Source organism: Hippoglossus hippoglossus, chromosome 10 (genome assembly GCF_009819705.1).
Source record: "Hippoglossus hippoglossus isolate fHipHip1 chromosome 10, fHipHip1.pri, whole genome shotgun sequence".
Taxonomy (NCBI): domain Eukaryota; kingdom Metazoa; phylum Chordata; class Actinopteri; order Pleuronectiformes; family Pleuronectidae; genus Hippoglossus; species Hippoglossus hippoglossus.
The window spans coordinates 7,791,673-7,813,959 of NC_047160.1; the positions used below are offsets into that span (position 1 = coordinate 7,791,673).

The following is a 22,287-nucleotide window of genomic DNA, read 5'->3' on the forward strand; positions in this document are numbered from 1 at the left end:
AAAACAACATTAAGGCGTCTTCCATTTGTCCTTTCTGTAAGACTGAGATGTGCATACTGTGATGTGTGTATCCAGTTTGCTGCAGCGTTCCACCCACACATCAACACAAAGTTTGTTTTTATATAATGTTGGAAAATACAACTGTTTTGCATTTTCTACAGGATTACAGAACATTTTAAAATCATGCCAGTGGTGCAGAAAATAAATTTGAATAGAATTAGATTCCTTTCAGACAGTCACACTTACAGGACAATTACAATAAATAATGTGAAAAGTGAGAGAGGTGTATACTTGACTACGTCATGTCTTTAACCTATATGTGTTTTGTATTAAATGCTGTTTTTAGTCATTATGTAGTCGATGACATCTATTTATTTTCTAATTAAAACTGTCCTTGTCATGTCAGGGTTCAGTTGTCGGTTTAAGTCACTGTAGTTGCACCTATTCTCAGCAGTTCATTGAAGCGACTCCCTTTTGTCCTTTCTCTAAAGACTGACATGGACACATTGTGATGCACGGTGTCAGATTGCTGCAGAATGCCACCCACACAAGCAACAACAGACAACAGGTGTTAAATCCCATCTTACCGTTTTCTCACATTCAAACAGAAAATGTAAAACATATTTTCAATCAAACATCAGAAAGGTTTCAGTTAAATGTGATGGTAGCAACCAACGGCTACAGATTGCAGCCTTGCAGGAGGGCTGCAGGATGTACCGCAGGACGGCAGAATGATCCTGCAGGTGCAGTTGGGTGTGAAAGTTGCAGAAGCAGGTGGATCCTGCAGGCCTCCACCCACACTGCCATATGCTGTCAGCACCAACCCTGACACCTGCTGGAACCACATTATATACATGTGAATAATCTGATTAAATCAGTCACATCACATTGACACAAGTAACGAGGACAGAGTGTAAGAAACACTGAAACTTGTGGCAGAGCTATAACTGCACTCAGAGCTCCTCTAACATGCAACACAGTTCTGTGTATCTGCAGTGTGGCTACTTATACTTACATCTTCGTGAAGACCATGTTGAGCACATACCTTTCGGATTGAGGACATTTTGGCTGATCTTTAATTTGGGGCTGTGGGGTTTAAGTCGTGCTTTTGGGGTTAGGCTTAGAATTAGACTTGGGTTAGGGTTAGGCATGATAAAGTTATGTTTAGGCTGTCCACAACAAACAAGTCATTGCAAAGAAAGGATGTGCAAACCTGTGTGTGTGTGTGTGTGTGTGTGTTTATGTGTGTGTGTGTGTGTGTGTGTGTGTGTGTGTTTATGTGTGTGTGTGTGTGTGTGTGTGTGTGTGTGTGTGTGTGTTTATGTGTGTGTGTTGAGCGTGAACAGACCCTGCTGTGTGAACACTGGTGAGTATGAACTTATTGAACCCATCTGCTGGCGGCTGAAAAATGTGCCAGGCTTGCAGCATCCCGCGGACGTCATGGCAACCTGTGGGGGGGAGGCGCTGCATGACTCCTGTGTGTGTGCGTGCACATGTGTGTGTGTGTGTGTGTGTGTGTGTGTGTGTGTGTGTGTGTGTGTGTGTGTGTGTGTGTGAGAGAGTGCTGTCTGATGTTTGGTTGTAGTCTGTGCCAGCGGCTGAGCAGGACGATCAGAGGGGAGCGGTGCAGCAGCAGCAGAGGCAGCAGCAGCAGCAGCAGCGGAGAGAGGGAGGGAGGGAGGGAGGCTGCTGGTGGTGGGATGTTGCGTCTGTGCTGCCGATTATACTGATCAGAGCCGGAGCTACGGTGCAGTGACAGTCCACGGGAAGACACTCACACTCACACACACTCTCACACACACACACACACACACACACTCACACACACTGAGCGAGGGCAGGGAGAGGAGGAACACGCGGATGCGCACGAGAAATGATCCGCTCCTAGACTATGGCACCGTCGGGCTCGCGTAGTATCAAGCGGGGCTGTCAGAGAGTTTTGTACTGGATCCCAGTCCTCTTCATCGCCCTCATAGTGGCCTGGTCATACTACGCATATGTCCTGCAGCTGTGCATAGGTAAGAGATCAGCTGTCTGGGTTATAGTATGAGCAGGCTGCGTGTGTGCATGTGTGTGTAGTAGGGGCTCTAACTGGTGTGTGTGTGCGCATGTGTGTGTTTGTGTGTGTGTGTGTGTGTGTGTGTGTGATGATGGGGTGGGGGATGTTTCTGTTTTTGCAGTTTGTGATTCAGATTGTTTTGTTTTTTTACGTCTGGCTTGTTGTTTATGCAGTGTGTCCCCAGTGTCGATCACATGACAATAACAGTTGAGTGTATTGTTATGGGGAAGTGTGTATTTGTTTAGCATATTTTCTTTATTTTCAAATCATGTCAGAATTAGATTTGACCGTCTGCTTTTATTGTGAAGGAGGTCTGATTATATTCTTATGGCACAGTATCACAAGCTGTGCAGAATGGGATTAGATCAGACCACAGTGTCTCAGTCATTATCTGCCTCCACCACTACCATCCCATCAGCACTATCTGGAGGACTTACTGTATTAGCCTCAGGCTCATATAGTCGCCCAGCTTCATTATCTTAATTTATATCCGCCACCACAACAAGACCAGCATTATCTTTTGGCAAGAGGTCTGACTGTAATGGATTTTCAGTCAGGCCCTGCCTCCCCTCCTTCACACTCCAGCTCTGGCTGCTCTGTACGCTGGACGGTGTGTTTGCAGACGGTGAACCCCCCTCGGTGAGCGGTGAACAGAGTTGACCTGGATAGTGAGTAATGGTTTCTAGGATGTCTCAGAGGAGTTTCAGCAGCCTATACTCCCCTGCTCCATTTGGCAGCTTGTCAGTTCCCTGGGAAAGAAGATCTCCTCTGTCAAAAAGGGGGATGAAAGAGAGACGGTTTTAATGAGACCTAACAGAGATAAAAACAGGAAGTGAGTCTTCCATTTTCAGACTGTGTGTTCTCTTATTCAACTATAGCCCAACCTAACGGGGAAGCAAAGTATACACCTTCAAGTTTGTCTTTAAATCTGATCAGCCAGGGGTACGGATGCTGCAGGGGGCGTAGTGCCATGTTACTGCATGGGTGCACCAGCAGGGGTGAGGTCAGATGGGGTCACGTGGATGGCATACGATCTGATTGATCCCATTCCATGCCCCGCCCATCAGAGGGCGGTATACATCATGGATGGAACCCAGCCGGTTTGCTTGGCACTCAGAGTATCTGGACTGGAACCTCTGTATGACAAAAAACATAAACATGAAGACAAAAAACAACCACAAAGAGACAAAAAACGACCACACAGAGATAGAAAACAACAAAAAGACGAAGAATAACCTGAAAGAGACACCAAATAACCACAAAGAGATAAATAAGTGACCACAAACAACAAAATGATTTAGAAAAATTACCACAGACACACAAAACCTAAAAAATAAGAAAAAATGAATACGAAGAGACATAAAAAGGCCACAAAGAGAAGTAAAACAATACCAAATAATAATGTTAACAAAAAGGTTGAAAAGCCAATAGAGACAAAAACAAACATCAAGAGATACAAAATGTCCATCAGGAAAGAGAAACAGCCACAAAGAGACAAAAAATAACCACAAATAGATAAAAAACTGTAAAATATATTCACAACATGCAATAAGGGGTGGGGATTTCGAACAGGTCCTTGTTCAGGGAGATAATAATAATTCTCACAACTGAATGGCTGTGGGCTATTTGGAGTTAATACAGTTTTATTTCTCTGAATAAACCATGTGAGTATCAATAATGTGGAGTTTGTTGTTGCAGAGAACCATGGGGGCTTTAATTTATACATTTCTACTCATGGTACAAATGTGCCTCTGTCTTGCCTCCCATTCAAAAATCCAAACCCACTCCTGTCCAGCAGAGAGGTCAGGAGAGCATCCGACCCCAGAGTCACCTCTTTGTCTGCTGGCGTCCATGAGACATCGAGACATCTTTGATTTCTGCGGGGCGACAAAAACAACAGCAGTGCTTGATCAGGGGATTTCTTTTGCCCTTCTTGTTTTGCGTCCTGCAGAACAAAAACTAAATTGTGATGGTCTGGAGTCACATGGGATGGAGGATGAAAACAGCAGCAGCATGCAGGACAGCATGTGTTCCGCAGACAGACACAGAGACAGTTGTGTGAAAGAATCGTCAGCTGATACCTCTCGTTCAGCAGCTCAGTTAATCCCATTGTCTGGTTTACATAATTCACCCCAAGCCATCTGTGGTTGACCCACTTTCTTTTAAGCACCAAATGTTTTTCCTCGTACGACCGACATTGTTAAAAATATGAGATCAGGTGTTCGTTGTCTCGGAGTCAGTGTGTTTTCAAGGCATTTATCTTATTGATACGTTTTCATAGACAGATTATACATCCTTGCAGATGCATTTAATCTCAAACACACGCACACGCACACGCACACGCACACGCACACACACACACGTATACGCACACACTCTTAAGCTTCACTGACGGACTCTGGGGTTTTTATGTTGGCAATGTGCAGCACACGATTTTTGGCTGCATGCCTTGATTCAGCTCCTTGGCTCACCTTTCCACAGTTCCTGCTGTGTGTGTGCATGTGTGTGTGCGAATCCATCATATGCTACCTTTGAGGACACATTTTAGACTAAAGTCCAGTTATTTTGGGGACAACGCGTCCAATCAGGGAAAAGATATGTGTCCTTACTTGTTAAAAATCTGATTTTTGGGAAGAGAGGTCAAATTAATGTCCTCAAAAGAGACATATGACAATGTGTGTGTGTGTATGATTGTGTGTGTGTGTGTGAGTGTGTGAGTGTGTGCACGTGCTGCTTTACAGCCTAATTATGGAAGATGGATGGTTGTGTATTGTCAGTTAACTATTGATTAGACATCAGGACCAATATAAACAGCATCAGCTAATCTTCCAACAGGTCTCACTCGTCTCTTATGTCTGAGTCCAGATCTTTAGGTGTCTCTCTTTCTTTCTGTCTCTCTCTCTCTCTGTCTCCCTCTGTCTCACACACACACAAACACACACAACATTGAACTTCTATCTAAGTAAGGACAATCATTGGCGTGAAGTATTTCCTCGCCCTTTACCCTAACCTTAATTATCACAACTAAATATTTAACCCTGACCTAAACCTAATTCTAACCCAAAAAACTGTTTTTGACCCTCAAACTGACCTTTGACAGAGAGTGAGACAATGAGGACTGGCCAAAATGTCCTCACTTTGCACTCTTATATATATAAATATTTATGAGAGGAACAATGTGTGGAGCTGTTGGACAGGGATCACGTGTATTGATTTTGTGAATGGTGTGGAATAGTCAGGGTTTGCAGTGTCAGCATTTTTCTGCCTAGTTGATTTGAATTCAGACTGACTGTCATGCAGCACACATACATCACCACAAGGAGGCGCTGCCCGTGTCAAGGGTTTAAAAGAAAAACTTTCGATTTTCCCCACTGGCCTCCACAGTGTTTCACCGTCTGTAGTTCAGCACAGACATGACTGTGTCTTTTTTATTTTTCAGAATCCATTGAAGACACAGGAAAAAAGGGTAAGTGTTCTGTGATGCTGTTTAACTTTGACTTTAGTGTCTCCAGCTGTTCTACATCTGTCAAGCCCTGAGCCACTGGACCTGCAGGATCAAGAGGAAGTGGGTCATCAGATTTATCTTTCAATACTGAAGTTATATGTTTGAAGACAGGCTTTTATCCACTGTGTATACAGAGGGCCGGCCCTGTTAGTTACATTAGATGAACCTGCAAACTGTAAATAAATGGTTAAATGCAAACAACTTATTTATTTGTCTCGTTTTTTCTGGCTTCAGTGGTGTTCTTGCTGGTGTACCATGCCATCTTCATCATGTTTGTGTGGGCGTACTGGCAAACCATCTTCACCAGGCCCATGAACCCCCTGAAGGAGGTAAGTGTGTCTGCTCGGTGACGCAGTGTTAACGGTTGTCTGGGGCGATGAGGCAGGGTACAGACAAATGCAGCCTCGCAGAGTGATTGAACGCTGCATTTAGACTAATAATACTTTCCGGTGGAAGTGCTCGGAGCTGCACTCTAATGGCTCTGATCCTGACCACAGCACTTCAGCTCAGCAGGCTGAACACACACATGCATCTCTGAAGAAAAGCCACTGTTTCCTTTTGCTTTCCATTGAGACTAAGCACACATGCATACACACCTCACACTGAAAGCTTATACTGTTTATGAGATGTGATCAGTGGATGACTTGAGGTTTTGGGATTTTAATATGAATCAAATGTCATGGGTGCTGTTCTGCTTGTTATCAGTTATTTGTTTCCAGTGTTTGATCATAAATGGCCTAAAGTGGCTGAAAGTAATAGCAGCTCTGGTTGCTTTGCCTCCATTTATCTGCTGGCGCACAAAGAGCCTAAATGTTTATTCTTTATGATTTCTTTAGTTTTGTTCCATCCATTCATCAAAATGTCTGTCCGTCCATCCTTCCGTCCGTCCGTCTGTCCTTCCATCCATCCGTCCATATGCCCACCCATCGATCCATCCATCTTTTCATCCATCCATCCATCCATCCATCCATCCATCCATCCAAATGTCCGTCCATCCATCCGTCCATCTGTCCACCCATCTATCCATCCATCCTTCCATCCATCCGTCCGTCCATCCATCCGTCCATCCATCCATCCATCCATCCATCCATCCATCCATCCATCCATCCATCCATCCATCCATCCATCCATCCATCCGTCCGTCCGTCCATCCATCCGTCCGTCCGTCCATCCGTCCACCCATCCATCCATCCATCCATCCATCCATCCATCCATCCATCCATCCAAATGTCTGTCCATCAATCTTTCTGTCCATTCATCCTTCCATCTGTCTCTCTGTCCGTCCATTCGTCCGTCTGCCCACCTGCCCACCCATCTATCCATTCATCCATTCCATCCATCGGTCTATCCATCCATCTGTCTCTCGTCCATCCATCCATTCATCCATCCATCCATCCGTTCATATGCCCCACCCATCCATCCATCCATCCATCCAAATGTCTGTCCATCAATCTTTCTGTCCATTCATCCTTCCATCTGTCTCTCTGTCCGCCCATTCGTCTGTCTGCCCACCTGCCCACCCATCTATCCATTCATCCATTCCATCCATCGGTCTATCCATCCATCTGTCTCTCGTCCATCAATCTATTCATCCATTCATCCATCCGTCCATCGTTCATATGCCCCACCCATCCATCCATCCATCCATCCAAATGTCTGTCCATCAATCTTTCTGTCCATTCATCCTTCCATCTGTCTCTCTGTCCGTCCATTCGTCCGTCTGCCCATCTGTTCATATGCCCCACCCATCTATCCATCCATCCGTCCATCTGTCTATTTGTCCATCCATCCATCCATCCATCTATCCATGTTTGACTGTTTGAGATAAATCATTAGAATCAAATGTCGCTGCTCACCAGTCGAGCTTTTGATAAATCACAGGTGTTGTTTGTCTTCCGTCTCTCTCTCTCTCTCTCTCTGTTCTGCCCCACATAGTTCCACCTGTCCTTCTCTGACAAGGAGCTGCTGGAGCGTGAAGATCGTGGAGAGTCCCAGCAGGAGATCCTGAGGAGGATAGCCAAGGATCTGCCCATCTACACCCGCACCAACTCTGGAGGTACAGTACAGTGCAGTGCAGATGCAGAACAGCAGCTCAGTTCCCCCCCGTCAGCTTGTTAGTCCGGGGTCAGGTGTCAGGAGAGGCTGCTGCTGCTGTGTGACTGACCTGGCTGTGTCTCCTTCAGCAATCCGTTTCTGCGACCGCTGCCAGCTGCTGAAGCCTGATCGATGTCACCATTGTTCAGTGTGTGATAAGTACGGCTCTCTGCTCATGCACCTTTAGAGAAAACACAACACGATGTATTGCATTCTGGCAGAGGGAGGGAGATTCGATTACACTGACGTCTGACCCTGCTGTGTTACAGATGCATCCTGAAGATGGATCACCACTGCCCCTGGTACGTAGTGACACTCACATGATTAAAACTCAGATCAGTGACACTGTGCCGCTGTACTCACATGCTGTGTTGTCCGATATACTTTTTTATTTGAGACACCTCAGAATTCAGATGTGTGGTTTTCACACTGTCCGGTCACATTCAAACTAACAGTGCTTGTACACATGGAATAGACAAACAGCTTGTTGACTGGATAGGACTGAACATCTCATCCTGCCAGTTGACAGATTTTGGCAGCAGAGGGAGACAAAACAAATCTGCTTCCAGTTCTTCTTGCTGAACATTCATTCTGTTCGTCTGCATTCGTTGTCATGTTGTTGTTGCACCACGTCTGGTTTTCAAACCCAGGGGGAACCAGGAATAAAAAGATGACTGAACATGAGAATCAGTTGTCACACAGATTTTCTACTGATTTATAAAACAATAGGTTCCAGGATTTGTTTTCTGCCTGTACTCTTCTCCTGCTGTAAACATGTTGGTAACCATGTTCATCTAAATATACTCAGAGAGCACATACTTGATTTGCTGGTCGGCCACTTTATCACCATATTGCATATTCATGGGTTGGGATCCGCCATTTTACAGAAATGTCTGTAAACTGTTTACAATGTCAGAGGTTCATAGATATTACCACTTCACATACAGTGTATCAGATTTTTTTTCATAAAGATCTCTGCATTATTCAAATAAATATAAAGGATGGTAATAATATAATGATAACATCCTATCTTGCAATGTTTACAAAAGTAAAAATAAATTCCTGGATCTGTCCCCATTATCAAATCGTTTTTCCTTGGCCCATAACCCACAGCTCCACCAAGTTTCAATCAAATGCAGATGTACAGAACAGGATCGGTGCTGGTCACAAAACACTTATCATAAATACAATAAAAATGTTCTCACAAACTGGAAAGTTACTGAAGGGAGCTCAGATTCAAATGTGTGGATACTTCTTCTATTTTTACCTTCACCAAGGAGATTATGTTTTCATTTTGTTTGTTAGTTAGCAGGATTACGTAGAAACTACTGAACAGATTACCTCAAAACTTGGTAAAAGGATGTGATATGAGTCAGGGACATTTTTCATTTGGTGTGGATCTAGATTAGGAGGCAAATCCAGGATTAGTTTTTTTCACTTTCTGTCTTTTTCTACATTTTGGAATAGGACATTTTCAACATTTTCTTAAAATTCTTACAGAATCAGAAAAATCTGACATGTTTAGGGAACTGATATAAATGAGGGTTGGTGCAGATCCACATCAAAATCTGGATCTAGTGAATTTAAATGTGGTTCCATGTGGAACTGTTGAACTTTGGCGGAGGTATAGAATCCCATTCTAGTTAACAAGTGTAATAACATACAGATAAAATGTACTGACTAGGGGAAATTACTTGGTTTAAGTATTGTACTTCATTTGAGTAGATAGAATGAATATTGTGATTTTTATATTTAATATTTAGACACCAACTCTTCTCCATTTGTTTGTCTCCTTCTTTCCTTCAGGGTGAACAACTGTGTGGGATTCTCCAACTACAAGTACTTCATGCTGTTCTTGGCGTACTCGCTGCTCTACTGCCTTTTTATTACTGCTACAGATCTTCAATACTTCATTAAATTTTGGATGGTAAATATAACTTATGTTGTGTCGGCACAGATCTCTAATGAAATGTTAATGTGGTTGTGACATATCATGTATTCTGTGTTTCATGCTGTGTGGTGTTTGATTTTTCTTTCACAAGGCTGGAGGTAGAGCACATTTCCGTCTGAGAGAGTACCTGGTATGAACCAGACAACTAGTTAGTGCCACTAAAGTAGAAGTGATTTAAAAAGCCCCTGGTAGACTAGCTGAGTAGAAATGTGTCAGATCCAGCTCAGAGCCCAGATTTCCACCCCCACAGTTCATTTTAGTGTCGACTGTGTGTTTGCGTATCAGTGATTGATGTGTTGTCTCCCCCTCAGAACGGCCTCCCAGACACTCAGGCCAAGTTCCACATCCTCTTCCTCTTCTTCTCGGCCTCCATGTTCTCGGTCAGCCTCGCCTCTCTTTTCATCTACCACTGCTGGCTCGTGTGCAAGAACAGATCCACTCTCGGTAGGTGGCGTACTTCAGACCCGTGTTTGTTGTGTGTTCCATCAGTAGCTGCAGCGTGCCTTTGGACAGCAGCTCTCTCTGTTTGCCTGAGTATCTTCTTCCAGTCTGCTCACTGTTTACTAAATATCCTACTAATGATGAAGGATGTGTCACTGCATTTCCCCCCACCGTCAGTCACCGTCCTCATCAGCGCAGTGATTTGACGAGCCTCTGTGGGCCCTCATCAGATGGAGCAGTTTCTCATTATGTGTGAACACTGGCGCACTTTGTCTGCGTGTGTTGAGGGGGGTGGATTATCCATATGCAGGAGTCTGTTACAGTGTAATGCAAAGACACGAGGCTCAGAGCAGTAAGCAGCTTAGTAACGGACACCGGCAGGGAGAGAAGTCACACCCGGAGGAACAGGTCCGAGAAGTGCTGCACCTGTACCACAATGGCACTTTCATTCAGTGCTGCCTCATTCATTCACGTTCATGTGTTGCTCAGTGGTCTGAATGAGCTGCGGTGAAAGCTCTATAAACAATAAGGCTCACAGATTCAGTGGATTCTTTTAAATCGCGTCTTAAAAGCCATGTTTACAGACTGGGCCTTGTGTGATGTTGTCTCTTTTTTATCTTTAATTGCTGTTACTCTTTTTATTATTATTATTTATTATTGCTTTTATGTGTCTTTATGTGCTGTCCTTTTTATTGCTTTTATTTATTCATTGTTTTTATTATTCTGAAGGTATTTTTGCTATAACCCCAGAGTGTCCTGTGTTTGCTTTGTCTGTCAAGATATGATACGATAGGATAGAGTAGGATACGTTTCATTTCAATACGATGCCATAAGATTCGATACGATACAATATTAATAATCCCACACTGGGGAAATTCACTTGTTACAGCAGCAGATAGTCGGAATGAGGTGGACAAGAGAATAGAAAAGATAATAATAAGAATAAAAAACTAATAAAAAATACTAAGAATATCAACATGATATACTGTATACCTTTCACTATGGACCTATTGTTGGTGGAGAAATTTACCTAATGCGCAATGGCACACGAATATTGCATGAGGATGTATAAGAGAATTATATTAGTATGAGGAGATATAGAAATAGATGTATCCATATATATACATACATACATATATAGATTGTTATATATAAGTATATAGGCATGTATGGGTAAAATGAACGAGTTTAAAATGCCATGTTTTATATATATATATATATATATAGCCCTTTGTAAACCGTGTTTTAAAGATGCTATGTAAAAAAAGGTATTGTTATATTATATTATTATCTTGACTCTTCCTCTCCATGTGTGTCCCCTCAGAAGCTGTACGGGCGCCGGTGTTTCGTCACGGCATAGACAAGAACGGTTTCAGTCTGGGCTGCAGTAAGAACTTCGGCCAGGTCTTTGGTGATGAAGCTAAGTACTGGCCTATTCCCATTTTCTCCAGGTGAGGTCATCTGCCAAATATACTCGAAAGAAAACTGAGTCAAAATAGCCAAAGAGTCAAATAAAAAGATTATAAGATTAAAAAAGAGGCAGAATAAGATTCAAGGTGGACAACATAAGAAAACAAACCTAATAAAGCAAGTTTGTTTTTCCAGAAATTATTCATAACTTCTTCCTGCAGGTTATTTTACAATTTCTAAGCCCGGAGACGTGTAATATCGAGTCTAGACTGAAGGACAGTCAGGTCAGAGACTGGAGGCTCTGCTGAGAGAGCCACGACTCTGCAGTGTGGCTGGGACTAATTTTAGATCAGTAAGCATGAAATCCAACTTGTAACCTGTGGAGATGCTGAGATTTGAATTATATGGTCTCTTAGATTGGCAGCGCTGTCAGTGTGAAACGCTGCAGGATAATATCTGATTGAAATAAGTATAAAAATGATGTCAGACGTGTTCTTTCATTTCTCTTCCATCTGCTCTGACAAAGACATAAACTCATCTATTAATGTGCAGTTAGAGTTGGAAAGGTTCAGGGGCAGTTATTTGTTACATATTTAACTAGAGTTCACAGACCCAACATTCTCTTTATGAAACCACATTTAAATTCTCTAGAACCAGATTGTTATTTGGATCCGCCCCAAATTGCACACAGAATATCAGTCCCTTAAATATGCCTGATTTGTTTCATCAAGATCCATGAGTTGTTCTGTGGGAAATCAAGGACAATCTTGAAAATCTCACTATACGTTACAGAAAGTGCTTCTTCCATCTAACAGAAGATTCAGAGGCTCGACTGAACTGAAGGACTCTTTTTTTCTTCAGTCTGTCAAACTGTTAAATCAGAGCTTGAGCTCTAAGTAGGCCTTAGAGTTCCGGTGTAGTCGAAGCACTGAATGTTGAAGGAATTGCACTGTAGCCACTTGTTTTTAAATGTTCGATGCAATGTCACCTGCTTGTTTATAATGTTTGTAGAAATCTATTTTGTTCTGTAATTATATGTTTGTCTTGATGTGAGGCAATGGACATCTCGGGATGCACGAAAACATTTAAAAAAGAGAATCTGACAATAAAGTGTAATCTAATCTAATCTAATCTAAAGTGAAAAAAATATCCTGGATCTGTCCCCTGACCTGGATCCGCACCAAAATTCTATTGGTTCTTCCCTGACAAATATGTATGTGTATATATATATGTGTATATATATATATATCCTTTTACCAAGTTTAATGGTAATCTACCCACTAGTTTTTTCATAAACCTGCAAACAAATTCAACCGACCAACAAAGGTTTGTGAGAAAACTCATTATCAAAAATTAAGGTAAAAATTTGACTCATAAGATTCTACTGATCTATATAATCTCATATAAACTGAGGAGTTATTCACTCATTGTTTAAACACCGAACTGAACCTCCTCCTTTTCTTTCTGTTGTTTTTTCAGTCTAGGTGACGGCTGCTCGTTCCCGTCCTGTCTGGTGAACGCGGACCCTGAGCAGCCTTCCTCACCCACAGAATCCAACCCTGCCAACAAGGGGTGAGTACAAAAACACACACATTCACTCATACTTTTCAAACGTCAACTCAAGTTCTGTGTGGGAAAACAACAGTGTGTGCACATGTTACTTGGAGGCAGCCCCTGGTGGTTTATTAACCTGTCAGTTTAATGATGCAGTAGTTATGGCCTTCAGTTCTAAATCAATCCTTCAGATCACAGGATTTAGGAGCATGTATTCCAAGATGGAGGAGGTTATTTGGGGACCCAGAATTCCTGGCTGTATCTCTGCTCATGGAGGTTTGTGTTTCCAGTGCAGCAGAAGGCCGCCAGTTCCCCTCCAAACCTCTGAGGGAGAGCCAGAGTCGACTGCTCGCCAGCACCCCTTCCTGGACAGACAGTGACAGTGCAGCGGAGAAAGAACGGAAAGGTAGGGTGTCTTTTTCTTCAGCTGCTTGAATACATACAAACAATAAGACGTTTTAAAACTTAGATTAAATAATTTCATTCCACTTGTGTGTCTGTTTAGGTGCCAGCAACCAAGGGATGACCATCGAGCACGAGGCATAACCAGCTGGAGTCGGAACCTTCAATTCAAGACAAGGCAGTTTGATTTATAAAGCACATTTCATACAGGGACACCAAAAAGAACACAGAGACAAATTCAAAATAAAAAGGCATATTTTAAAAGAAAAATTCAGGCAAAATAAAACAGATTAAAAAGAGTAGAATAAAGTTTCATTTTTTTTGTCAACACAGGGTAAACACTGCAGTGAAATGTGTTGGGACAGTGCAAATAGAGCAATAATTAAATTTAAATAAAACAAACTAAACAGAGCTTCAGATAAAAAGTAAAACACTATAAAACTATATACACAAGAGAATGCAAGTATAAAGCCAAAGTGTATACTCTATAGGAATATGTATGTATAAGTTAGTGCACATTTTCTAGATATGAGTATAAAGCAGTGCAAACAGGCAGGTAACCAGATATGCAGAGGTTTGGTGTGGATGGGATGGGTTAGGTTAAGAGATTAAAAGAGGTACATGAAATAAAAAGGATAAATTCTTCATAAAACATCTCAAATAAGTGGAAAGATACAGATAAAATTGAAAGAAATGTGTAAAATGATAAATGAATAAAAACAGAATAAAATACAATGATGGTATGACCCTTATATTTTGTAAAATAGTTTAGATAAAGCCATTTGTGAATAAAAAAGAAGATTTCAGTCTGGATTTAAAAACTGCCTTGATTAGGGCATTAAACTAAGTTTACGTTTAAAGAGGAATCCTTCACATATGAAGATGTGAAATTAATATCTTTGTGTTTCGTCCCACAGGTCTCTGCTGGACCCCTTCTGTGTTTGTGCCTATCAGAACAGGACGTGCTGGTGACATCGCCGGCATTTGTTGATTTCCATTTTGCGCCCCCTTCTTCTGAGAGGTTTAAACGCGAAAAACAAACACGTATTATCATCAGTGTCACGGTTACTGAATTTATCTGCTGCTATCTGGACGCATTTGGGTGGATTCAAATGAAAACTGCATTCCAACAATCCCATTTTCTTTTGTTTCTGTATGAATAAGCACAGAGCAGTGTTAAAGGAAGAGATGTTTTGCACTTTGTACACTAGTAAATCAAGCTGAGCTTTTGTATGTTACAGTTTTATGTTAATTGAATAGCTTCGCACATTAGTAAATGCTTTTATAAGTTTGCCAAACATTTGCACATTAATTATACAGTAGTGATGGTGTTGATATGATGTAAAAACATTCCTTCAGTCTTTGTTTTTACGTTTTTTGTAAATTTCTCTTTTACCACCCGACATGTTGTGTTGTGGAAATGATGCATGCTCTCATCTCAGGATGTCAACGCAAACACTATTTGTTGTAGTGAACTGTACGAGATGCTTTCCCCTTTTTGCTTGAAAACAAAAACAAGAAGTAAAGTCATTAGTAAGTACATGTTTGATTAAGGGCTCTTCTGAATGATTAAAGCATGAGTGAGGATGTTGCCGTCACATTAAACCTCCACCCAGCCACCCCTGGTGGACACTCGGTACACGTCAACCTGAGGGACGAAAAAGCTCCTGCCTGACTGTTGGGGGTTCTGTGGGGTCAGCTCACCGGCTGCCAGCGAAAAGAAACCTCGGTGTGATGGTGCTGCAGATCTGTTCACATGGAAATAAGAAAATACTTCAATTGGTAACACAGAAAGGAATCAAGTTTGTTCCGCTTTAAGTTATACACACACAATCGCACATTTTAATTTGAAAAAACATAATCAATTTGTGTGTTACCAATTGCAGTCATTTTTTAAGTTGGTCCAACACTTTTCCTTTTCCAGAGCACCATCAAAAAGCAGATACTGATGAGTGTTTTTGTTACACACAACATTGTGGATGTACTTCAGAAAAGAACAAGAGAAACCAGTTCCAGCCACTCTGTACAGTATTTTCACCTTTTGACGATTCTGTCTTTCCCCGGCTGGAAACTAAAAACAAAACATAAGTTTAAAGAATGTATGCTTGTTTAAAAAAAAAAAGCTTCATGGTGATCGTTGGTGTCGATTTATATTTTTCTATTCTGTCTGTCTGACTCGAGACAACATGGATGTGTGAGGCGATGTACTGTAAAGTTGTGATGCCTTATCAAGAATAAAACAAGCTCTTCTTCTCTATTCTCATTTCTTCACGGAGTAATGTAACGGTCGAGAGCCTTTTTAATGGTAGAAAAGTTTCAAGCCTTTATTTACAAAATAATCTGAAAACAATCCTGTTATATTGCATATTCTTCTTTTTACTCCTTTGCAGTGTGAGATGTGCTGCAGAGAGAAAGATAAGTGTCCCAGTTGCTTCGACGCTGAGGCGGGTTAATAAGTCGTGAACCTACAACTTCAACACACCTATATGGAAGTTCAGGATACTATTAAACAACACAGCATTTATTCAAACGTTTTAGTACATGCGACTGGTCTAAGAAGCATGACTCTGGAAAGCAACAAGAACAAAATTCAAAGGCCAGAACTACAAGTGAAATGAACTGCACTGGAGAGAAACGTTAAAAACAAATGTTAGTTTTCCTCCCAATGAGTAAAAGTTATAGTTTTTCTTCATTTATTACAACACTAAAACTCTACAAATCCTTAACTTCAATTAAAAATGAAAATTTACTCTCAGCAGAGTAGTTCAGGGAAGCCTCAGCACGTTGACTGTTTTTCTTTTAATGCCTTTTCATAGATCTGGTCGAGAGGCAATTTCCTCCATGTTCATATGTGCTTGTGTCAATGAGGGTGTTTACATGCACAAATAAAAATACTCAACATTCCCCTCAATGAAAACCCACCGTATGCATCTTGTTACATATATTAATATACAACTATTCTGAGCTTTTTCGTGAAAACTGAAAAACAGCAACAACAGAGGAAACTTGTTTCAGCACAATACACCAGCTTGAGGAGTCCCAGTGGGATTAGAGCTTGTCAACAATATTATTAACAAATGAAAAAGATCTCAATAACTACTCATGTGCACGTAAACACACTCACAGAGAAGAACTCCCCTTCTCATCAACAGAGAAGAAGCGCAGTGACGTGTAGTGTTCAGTGTCAGAAAACTAGCGCAATAAATTAAAACTTTTAAAAGATAAGAGTGCAGCTAGTATTAAGGCTGAGCATGGTGAGAACCATTATTATGATGGTAAAGATTCACATGTTCGCGATGTAAAACGGGAACACAAACAAGGCAACAAAGAGGAGAGAGACATCGGAAACATTTTCAGCTTTCCATATAAAATCAGGTTAGAGCTTTTAAAGTGCAAAATATTTCTACAGAACATTTCAGGAAAACTAAAATCCCATCTCTTCAAGCATGTCAGATGTAACTAAACCAAAACTCACACACACACGCACAGCAGCACGTGGTGAGGGCAGCTGTGACTTTTGGCTTTTGACCATCATAATCTAAGATGAGCAGAACCTATGAGAAACAGCTCACTAAACGATGTATATAAGTTTTGTGATCTTCCATTTTTATCGTATTCGGTGTGATGTCACGACTGCTGCTTGTTAGCCTCCTCTTCGTAAGCATTTCCTGTTCCATTCTGGACGTAGGCGGAGCCTGAGCCGAGCCCGTACAAGTGACCACAGTACTTTGCATCGTCGATATGATCCTCAAAGAACATCTGTAGAAAACAATGTTAGAAGAACGTGACACTTAGAACAGACACATGGTCATTCCATATGATACTAATAAATTAATCACAGTATTTAACAATAATAATAATAATAATTACAAAGAGATCTCTTACTTGGTGCGTGCAGCGTTATTTGCTGCGCTATATGCCACATGCTCACACTACTGTGCGCTCCTGTTTGCGCTGTAGATCATAACATTTTAACCATTACACAATCAGACCACAGACTTGATTCTGACGAGTGTGTAAAGTTTCAGTGAATAAAAAGTGGAAAAATAACAAAACTACAATCTACAATTCTATAAAATTTCGAGCTTAGACTGAGAGAGAGTGACCAGGGAGCTTCTTACCGCTGCCAAAGAGGATATGTCTTTGTCTGTTTGTTTGTCATATCTTTTTCTGTCTAGTAGTCGGAAGATTACTCAAAAACTACTAGATGGATTACCACGAAACTTTCAGGAAAGAACACATTCAGTTTGTCAAGATCAGGGGGCAGATCCAGGACTTTCTTTAACACGGTGAGAACAAATCAGACATGTTTAGGGGACTGTTGGGCCTTGGTGGAGGTATATACTCTACTAAGTGCCATTCCAGTTCTGACATGAGACCACAATGTCGTCAGATTAATGTAAAGGAGTGCATGTACCCACCTCCCTCATCTTGAAGAAAGCCATGCCTGTCAGTAACGAGTCGGAGCCGGCCTGATGCTGTGGTCCGATCCTCTCCAGCTCCAGCTGTTCAGCTACTTCCTGAAGTCCGCCCTGAAAACAAAAAAAACACAGCCACTGACTCACGAGATCAACGCTAGAAGTCAAAGGAAAAGCTGAGGGCCACACTCAAGCTTTGTATTAATAAAACTGCTGTAATTTCTATCAAAGTACCTTCAGGTTTTTACAGCTCTTCATGAGGTACTTCACGTCATAAATGACTGGAAAGTACAAGCGAAGAATCTCGAAAAAGTCCACCTCCTCCTCCGGCAGGTTCGCGTTGGACAGAAACTTGATCAGGTAGCCAAAGTCATAGCCGCTGCAACACACACCAACACAAGCACACAATTTAACATCATGTTACAAACACACACAGCAGAGGGATTCAAGAGGTTTTCACGTCTAACAAAGATAATAAATGACAGCCTGACTGGTTCTTTTTCTTATGGCAGACCAAGACACATGGAAGGGCAAATAACTACACAAAGATCAGATATCACTTTTACCACAACTAGTATCAACAGTGGTTAAAAAAAAGTTCATCCACAACAGAGCGATTTTCCAAAAAGATCAACACTGAATTCACAATTAGGACAAATTAAAGAAATACAGATTCAACAAGAAAACCAAGAATATAAACAACAATGACATTAGAGCCTGTTTGTTAAAGTTTGTTCTAAATACCTGAACAAGATGACAGTGATGTTTGAAACCTAAGCTTTGTTTAATATCCAGAGCCTGGTTATCTTTAGCCTCAATTTGCCATGGAGACACAGTGGGAAACTGAGTGCGAAATGAAGATGTTAAGCAGCAGATTGTAAATATAAATACTGGTAATTGAACAGCAATTTTAACAGTAAATTCATCTTAAGTTATTTTCTTAATTGTGGCAAAACAATCATATTTCTGCGTAACATCTTAGCTCTTATTATAACAAAGCAAAAAAAAAAATCTTCTCTTGTGTGGCTGCTGACAGTGCAGCTTCTAGAGTTCACATGTTGCAGTCGAGATACAAAAACAAATTCATTGCCAAAGCAGAATACCTGTGAAAAGACAGCCACTTGACCCCATCACAGAGCACCACCCCCGACGTCATCAGCAGCTCTGCAAAGTAGAGCGTCTCGATGCCTTCGTCCTCGTGCTTCTTGAACTGAATCCCTGAAGTGGTCAGGAGCTCGATGGAGTCCTGTGCATACATGTCCTCTCTGATGAGACACAACACGCATCACACAATTAGTATTCATATTATAAACACACAAGATAAAAATGGAAAGGCGGGAGATAGCTTAAAATGTTGGCTTGTGTTTTGTTAGTGTAAAAAAAAGCTGAAATACTTCTGTACTCTAACAAATTTTTGTTTTCTACTTGACTACACAGAGGCAGAACATTGCACTTGAAGCTAATTTTGACTAATCTCAGGTTAAAATTCTGGATATGTTTGACTGCAACATCAGAGGTGACCGCGACAGGAAAATCATCTTACGTGAGGTTAAACTTAAAATTGAACTGCCACGTTGATGTCCCCGGAGGATATTCCCCTTGCTCGTTCATAAACGTGAGGCCCAGCTGGATTATCTTGAGCAAATCCACATTGCAGCGCAGTAGCTGGTACTGATAGTCAGCGTTGCTCCGGAACTCTCCGATTGGTCTGGCTACTACACCGGGAAACTCTGTGTCCTGCAAAGAGACAGTATATTATGCACAGTGGAGTAAACTAGAACGGCACTGGAGCTCCACCAAGGTCCAACAGTCCCCTTAGAGTCAATCAAGCTGCACAAATTGCACACACACTCATAGAAATCAGTCCCCTAGACATGCCGGATTCTTTTCATAACAATCCACACCCTGGGACTATCCCTGGAAAGTGAAATCAAAGATTCCTGCATCCTCCCCCTGATCCAGGTCTGCAACAACATTTAATGGCATCTTCCCTGAACCATACTTCATCCTTCAACTGAGCCTTTTGGTATTTAATTTCTCCCGTAGTTGCTTACAAACAAACAACCAACAAACAAATGACAGGGGTGAAAACATGAACTCCTGGACTGTGGTAAAGAAAAACTCCTGATACTGATATCAGCCAATACTAACTCCTCATAATATATGTCGTTACCGTGGATTGAGAGGTTGTCAGCTGTTTGGCCATTTGCAGAAGAGAGGATAGGATTGCTCTATGTTTTATTGTCTCTGCCATCATGTCACTGGGCAGGAGACGTCTAATGTAAATTAGCTAGTAGTCATATACGGTACAAAGCATATCAATTTATATACTTTACCCTGCACCTGTTACTGCCTTATAATCTGTAAACATGATCAGTGCATCATATCACATATCACATTTCTTATCTTCGCAATGATATAGAAGGAGACAACTCTCTGGATGGGGGGGGGGGGGGTGTCAACCCCCCAGTCCCCCCAAGAAGTCCGCCCCTGCAAATACCGATACATCTGTGATAGGCCACTACAAAGTCCGTGAGACCGATACATTGGTCCATCGACAATGGACGGAAATGTATCAAACGGCGTTGTGTCAGACTAACTGTGTCTACGGGCGCCACTCACCATAGCGATGTAGTTGTATTTTCGGATGACATGTCTGATCCTCTTCAGCTCCTCCTCCAGGTTGTTGGACCAAACCTCACATATTCTTTGGCTGTGATCCACAGTAGCTGCGGGCATAGTGCCACTTCACCATGCAAAGAGAAAAGAGATAGACGGTCAGTTCATGGACTGATCCCTGTATGTGTGTGTGTGTTGACCTGTGATTGACCAATAGTGGCAGCCATTGAACACATGATCTCCAGATACACAGGGTCAACAATATATAGATAACCTTATAATAAGAACTGCAGGAAACAACATGCTGAGGGTAGTGAAGAGGATAAATGAGTCTCTGAGCCGTTTGCTCTTCCTTTCAGCTGTGACACTTTTATATAGTGCTAGATGAACTCGTCACATTAGCACAGAGACAGACAGAGAGACAGACACATTAGAGACAGACACAGAGAGAGACACGGTGAGATAGAGACAGTGAGATAGACAGACAGACACACAGAGAGACAGCAAAAGAGAGAGAGAGAGGGACAGACACAGAGAGAGACATTGAAAAAGAGAGAGAGACAGACAGACAGAGAAAGAGACAGACACACAGAGAGGAACAGCAAAAGAGAGAGAGACAGAGAGAGACACAGAGAGAGAGAGCGAGAGAGACAGAAGCAGACAGACAGGCAGACATAGAGAGAGAGACAGAGAGAGACACAGAGAGAGAGAGAAGCAGACAGGCAGACAGACACAGAGAGAGACAGACAGAAAGACAGAGAGGGAGAGAGAGAAGCAGACAGACAGACAGGCCCCTTCCCCTTCAGCAGTTAGCAGTTAGCAGTTAGCATGCTACAGGCTGAGCGCTGCTGAACATGAGCCGGACAGTGAGGCTCTCAGGTCGGAGGCTGGCTCCCCCCTCAGCAGCACTTCTCCAGCGGACCGGCGGCTCGACACATGGAGAAGAGTGTGTGCAACACGTGAAAGACACGACTAGCAGCACACACACACACTGTCACTCACACATACACATATATACACACACAGGTATTTCTATGTGTGTGTGTGTGCAGTGGGCGCCACTTCGCTCCAGCAAAGCTCCAGGAGCCTGGATCACTTACCGTTCCCCAGCCCGGGCGGCTGTGTGTTTAAAGCGTGTGCTATCTGGAGACTCGTACTTTGTGCTACGTTACTGTGTCGGGGCTGTTCCGCTAACTTTTAAATAGTTTATATGGAGTATTGTATCGATGTCAACCCCCGGCTGCCATCATAGCCGAGCCTACAACACTGCGTCAGCACGTAAAGACCGACGTGCTGTGCGTGTATGTTCGCTTTCCACGTGAGTGTGAGTATCAGCAGAGATGACGGACGTTCATTTGATAATCATTTCGATGTTAATGTGTTTGTTTATATGATTCCAATATTAAATCCACATTTCCATTTACTGTAATTTGACTCATACAAGTTGGAACGCTTTCAGAAAGCATATGACACTTTATCAAATGAAAACATAAAATTGGGTATTTAAATTGAGAGCATAAAGGCAGGGTTTGGGGAAATAATAATTTAATCCCTTTAGCAAAAGTATTTTTGAAATAAATGTCCTAAAAACTCCCACATTTTTCTGGCATATTTGACCATGCAAAAGTTATCTTAACTGTTTCAAACTTTAAAAAGCACAATCTTTCTGTGAGAACATATACACTTTAATTACAGATTAACCACTTGTGTGTTTATCCCTTTTCTTATTTTTGTAGGTATACATGTGTATTGTATATTATACACTGCATTTTCTATTGTTATCAATGGCTCAGTCTTTTGATATTGTTTTATGTAACTTAACTTAAAAACGTAA

At 41.8% G+C, this 22,287-nt stretch overlaps 2 protein-coding genes across 4 annotated transcripts; one reads left to right on the forward strand and one right to left on the reverse strand.

Annotated features, from left to right (window-relative positions):
• Window positions 1-1,676: 1,676 nt before the first annotated feature.
• Window positions 1,677-15,669, forward strand: zdhhc2 (zinc finger DHHC-type palmitoyltransferase 2). Of its 3 annotated transcripts, none has more exons than XR_004615136.1 (14): window positions 1,677-2,018; window positions 5,499-5,525; window positions 5,799-5,893; window positions 7,500-7,620; window positions 7,748-7,817; window positions 7,928-7,960; window positions 9,465-9,585; window positions 9,701-9,739; window positions 9,921-10,053; window positions 11,375-11,501; window positions 12,940-13,032; window positions 13,310-13,420; window positions 13,520-13,594; window positions 14,334-15,669. XR_004615136.1 is itself a non-coding variant. In XM_034597544.1 (14 exons), exons 1-13 carry the CDS (start codon window positions 1,892-1,894, stop codon window positions 13,558-13,560), a joined length of 1,143 nt encoding a protein of 380 aa, XP_034453435.1. In that variant the 5' UTR covers window positions 1,679-1,891; the 3' UTR covers window positions 13,561-13,594; window positions 14,334-15,488. The 3 variants fall into 3 exon arrangements, 2 of the variants coding, with proteins under 2 accessions (XP_034453435.1, XP_034453436.1); XM_034597544.1 differs by having other exon boundaries at window positions 1,679-2,018; window positions 13,305-13,420; window positions 14,334-15,488; XM_034597545.1 differs by lacking the exon at window positions 9,701-9,739 and having other exon boundaries at window positions 1,681-2,018; window positions 13,305-13,420; window positions 14,334-15,488.
• Window positions 15,670-15,916: 247 nt separating this feature from the next.
• cnot7 (CCR4-NOT transcription complex, subunit 7) lies at window positions 15,917-21,734 on the reverse strand. Its single transcript, XM_034597546.1, has 7 exons — window positions 21,554-21,734; window positions 20,457-20,580; window positions 19,378-19,571; window positions 18,938-19,099; window positions 18,069-18,213; window positions 17,838-17,948; window positions 15,917-17,175 (listed from the first exon to the last, which is right to left on the reverse strand). The coding sequence occupies exons 2-7, from the start codon at window positions 20,571-20,573 to the stop codon at window positions 17,044-17,046; spliced, it is 861 nt and encodes a 286-aa protein (XP_034453437.1). The 5' UTR covers window positions 20,574-20,580; window positions 21,554-21,734; the 3' UTR covers window positions 15,917-17,043.
• Window positions 21,735-22,287: the final 553 nt, after the last annotated feature.

What these genes read in the sequence shown, in the direction of transcription:
- cnot7 (XM_034597546.1), bottom strand. Translation starts at nt 20,573, where the DNA reads ATGCCCGCAGCTACTGTGGATCACAGCCAAAGAATATGTGAGGTTTGG. An exon ending in AAGTGGCTGTCTTTTCACAG is followed by an intron (nt 18,214 to 18,937) that starts GTATTCTGCTTT and finishes TGTGTGTTGCAG; the next exon opens with CGGCTATGACTTTGGCTACC. An exon ending in CTTTCTTCAAGATGAGGGAG is followed by an intron (nt 17,176 to 17,837) that starts GTGGGTACATGC and finishes TGTTTTCTACAG; the next exon opens with ATGTTCTTTGAGGATCATAT.
- zdhhc2 (XM_034597544.1), top strand. Translation starts at nt 1,892, where the DNA reads ATGGCACCGTCGGGCTCGCGTAGTATCAAGCGGGGCTGTCAGAGAGTT. An exon ending in TCCGTCTGAGAGAGTACCTG is followed by an intron (nt 9,740 to 9,920) that starts GTATGAACCAGA and finishes TCTCCCCCTCAG; the next exon opens with AACGGCCTCCCAGACACTCA. An exon ending in TCCAACCCTGCCAACAAGGG is followed by an intron (nt 13,033 to 13,304) that starts GTGAGTACAAAA and finishes TTGTGTTTCCAG; the next exon opens with TGCAGCAGAAGGCCGCCAGT.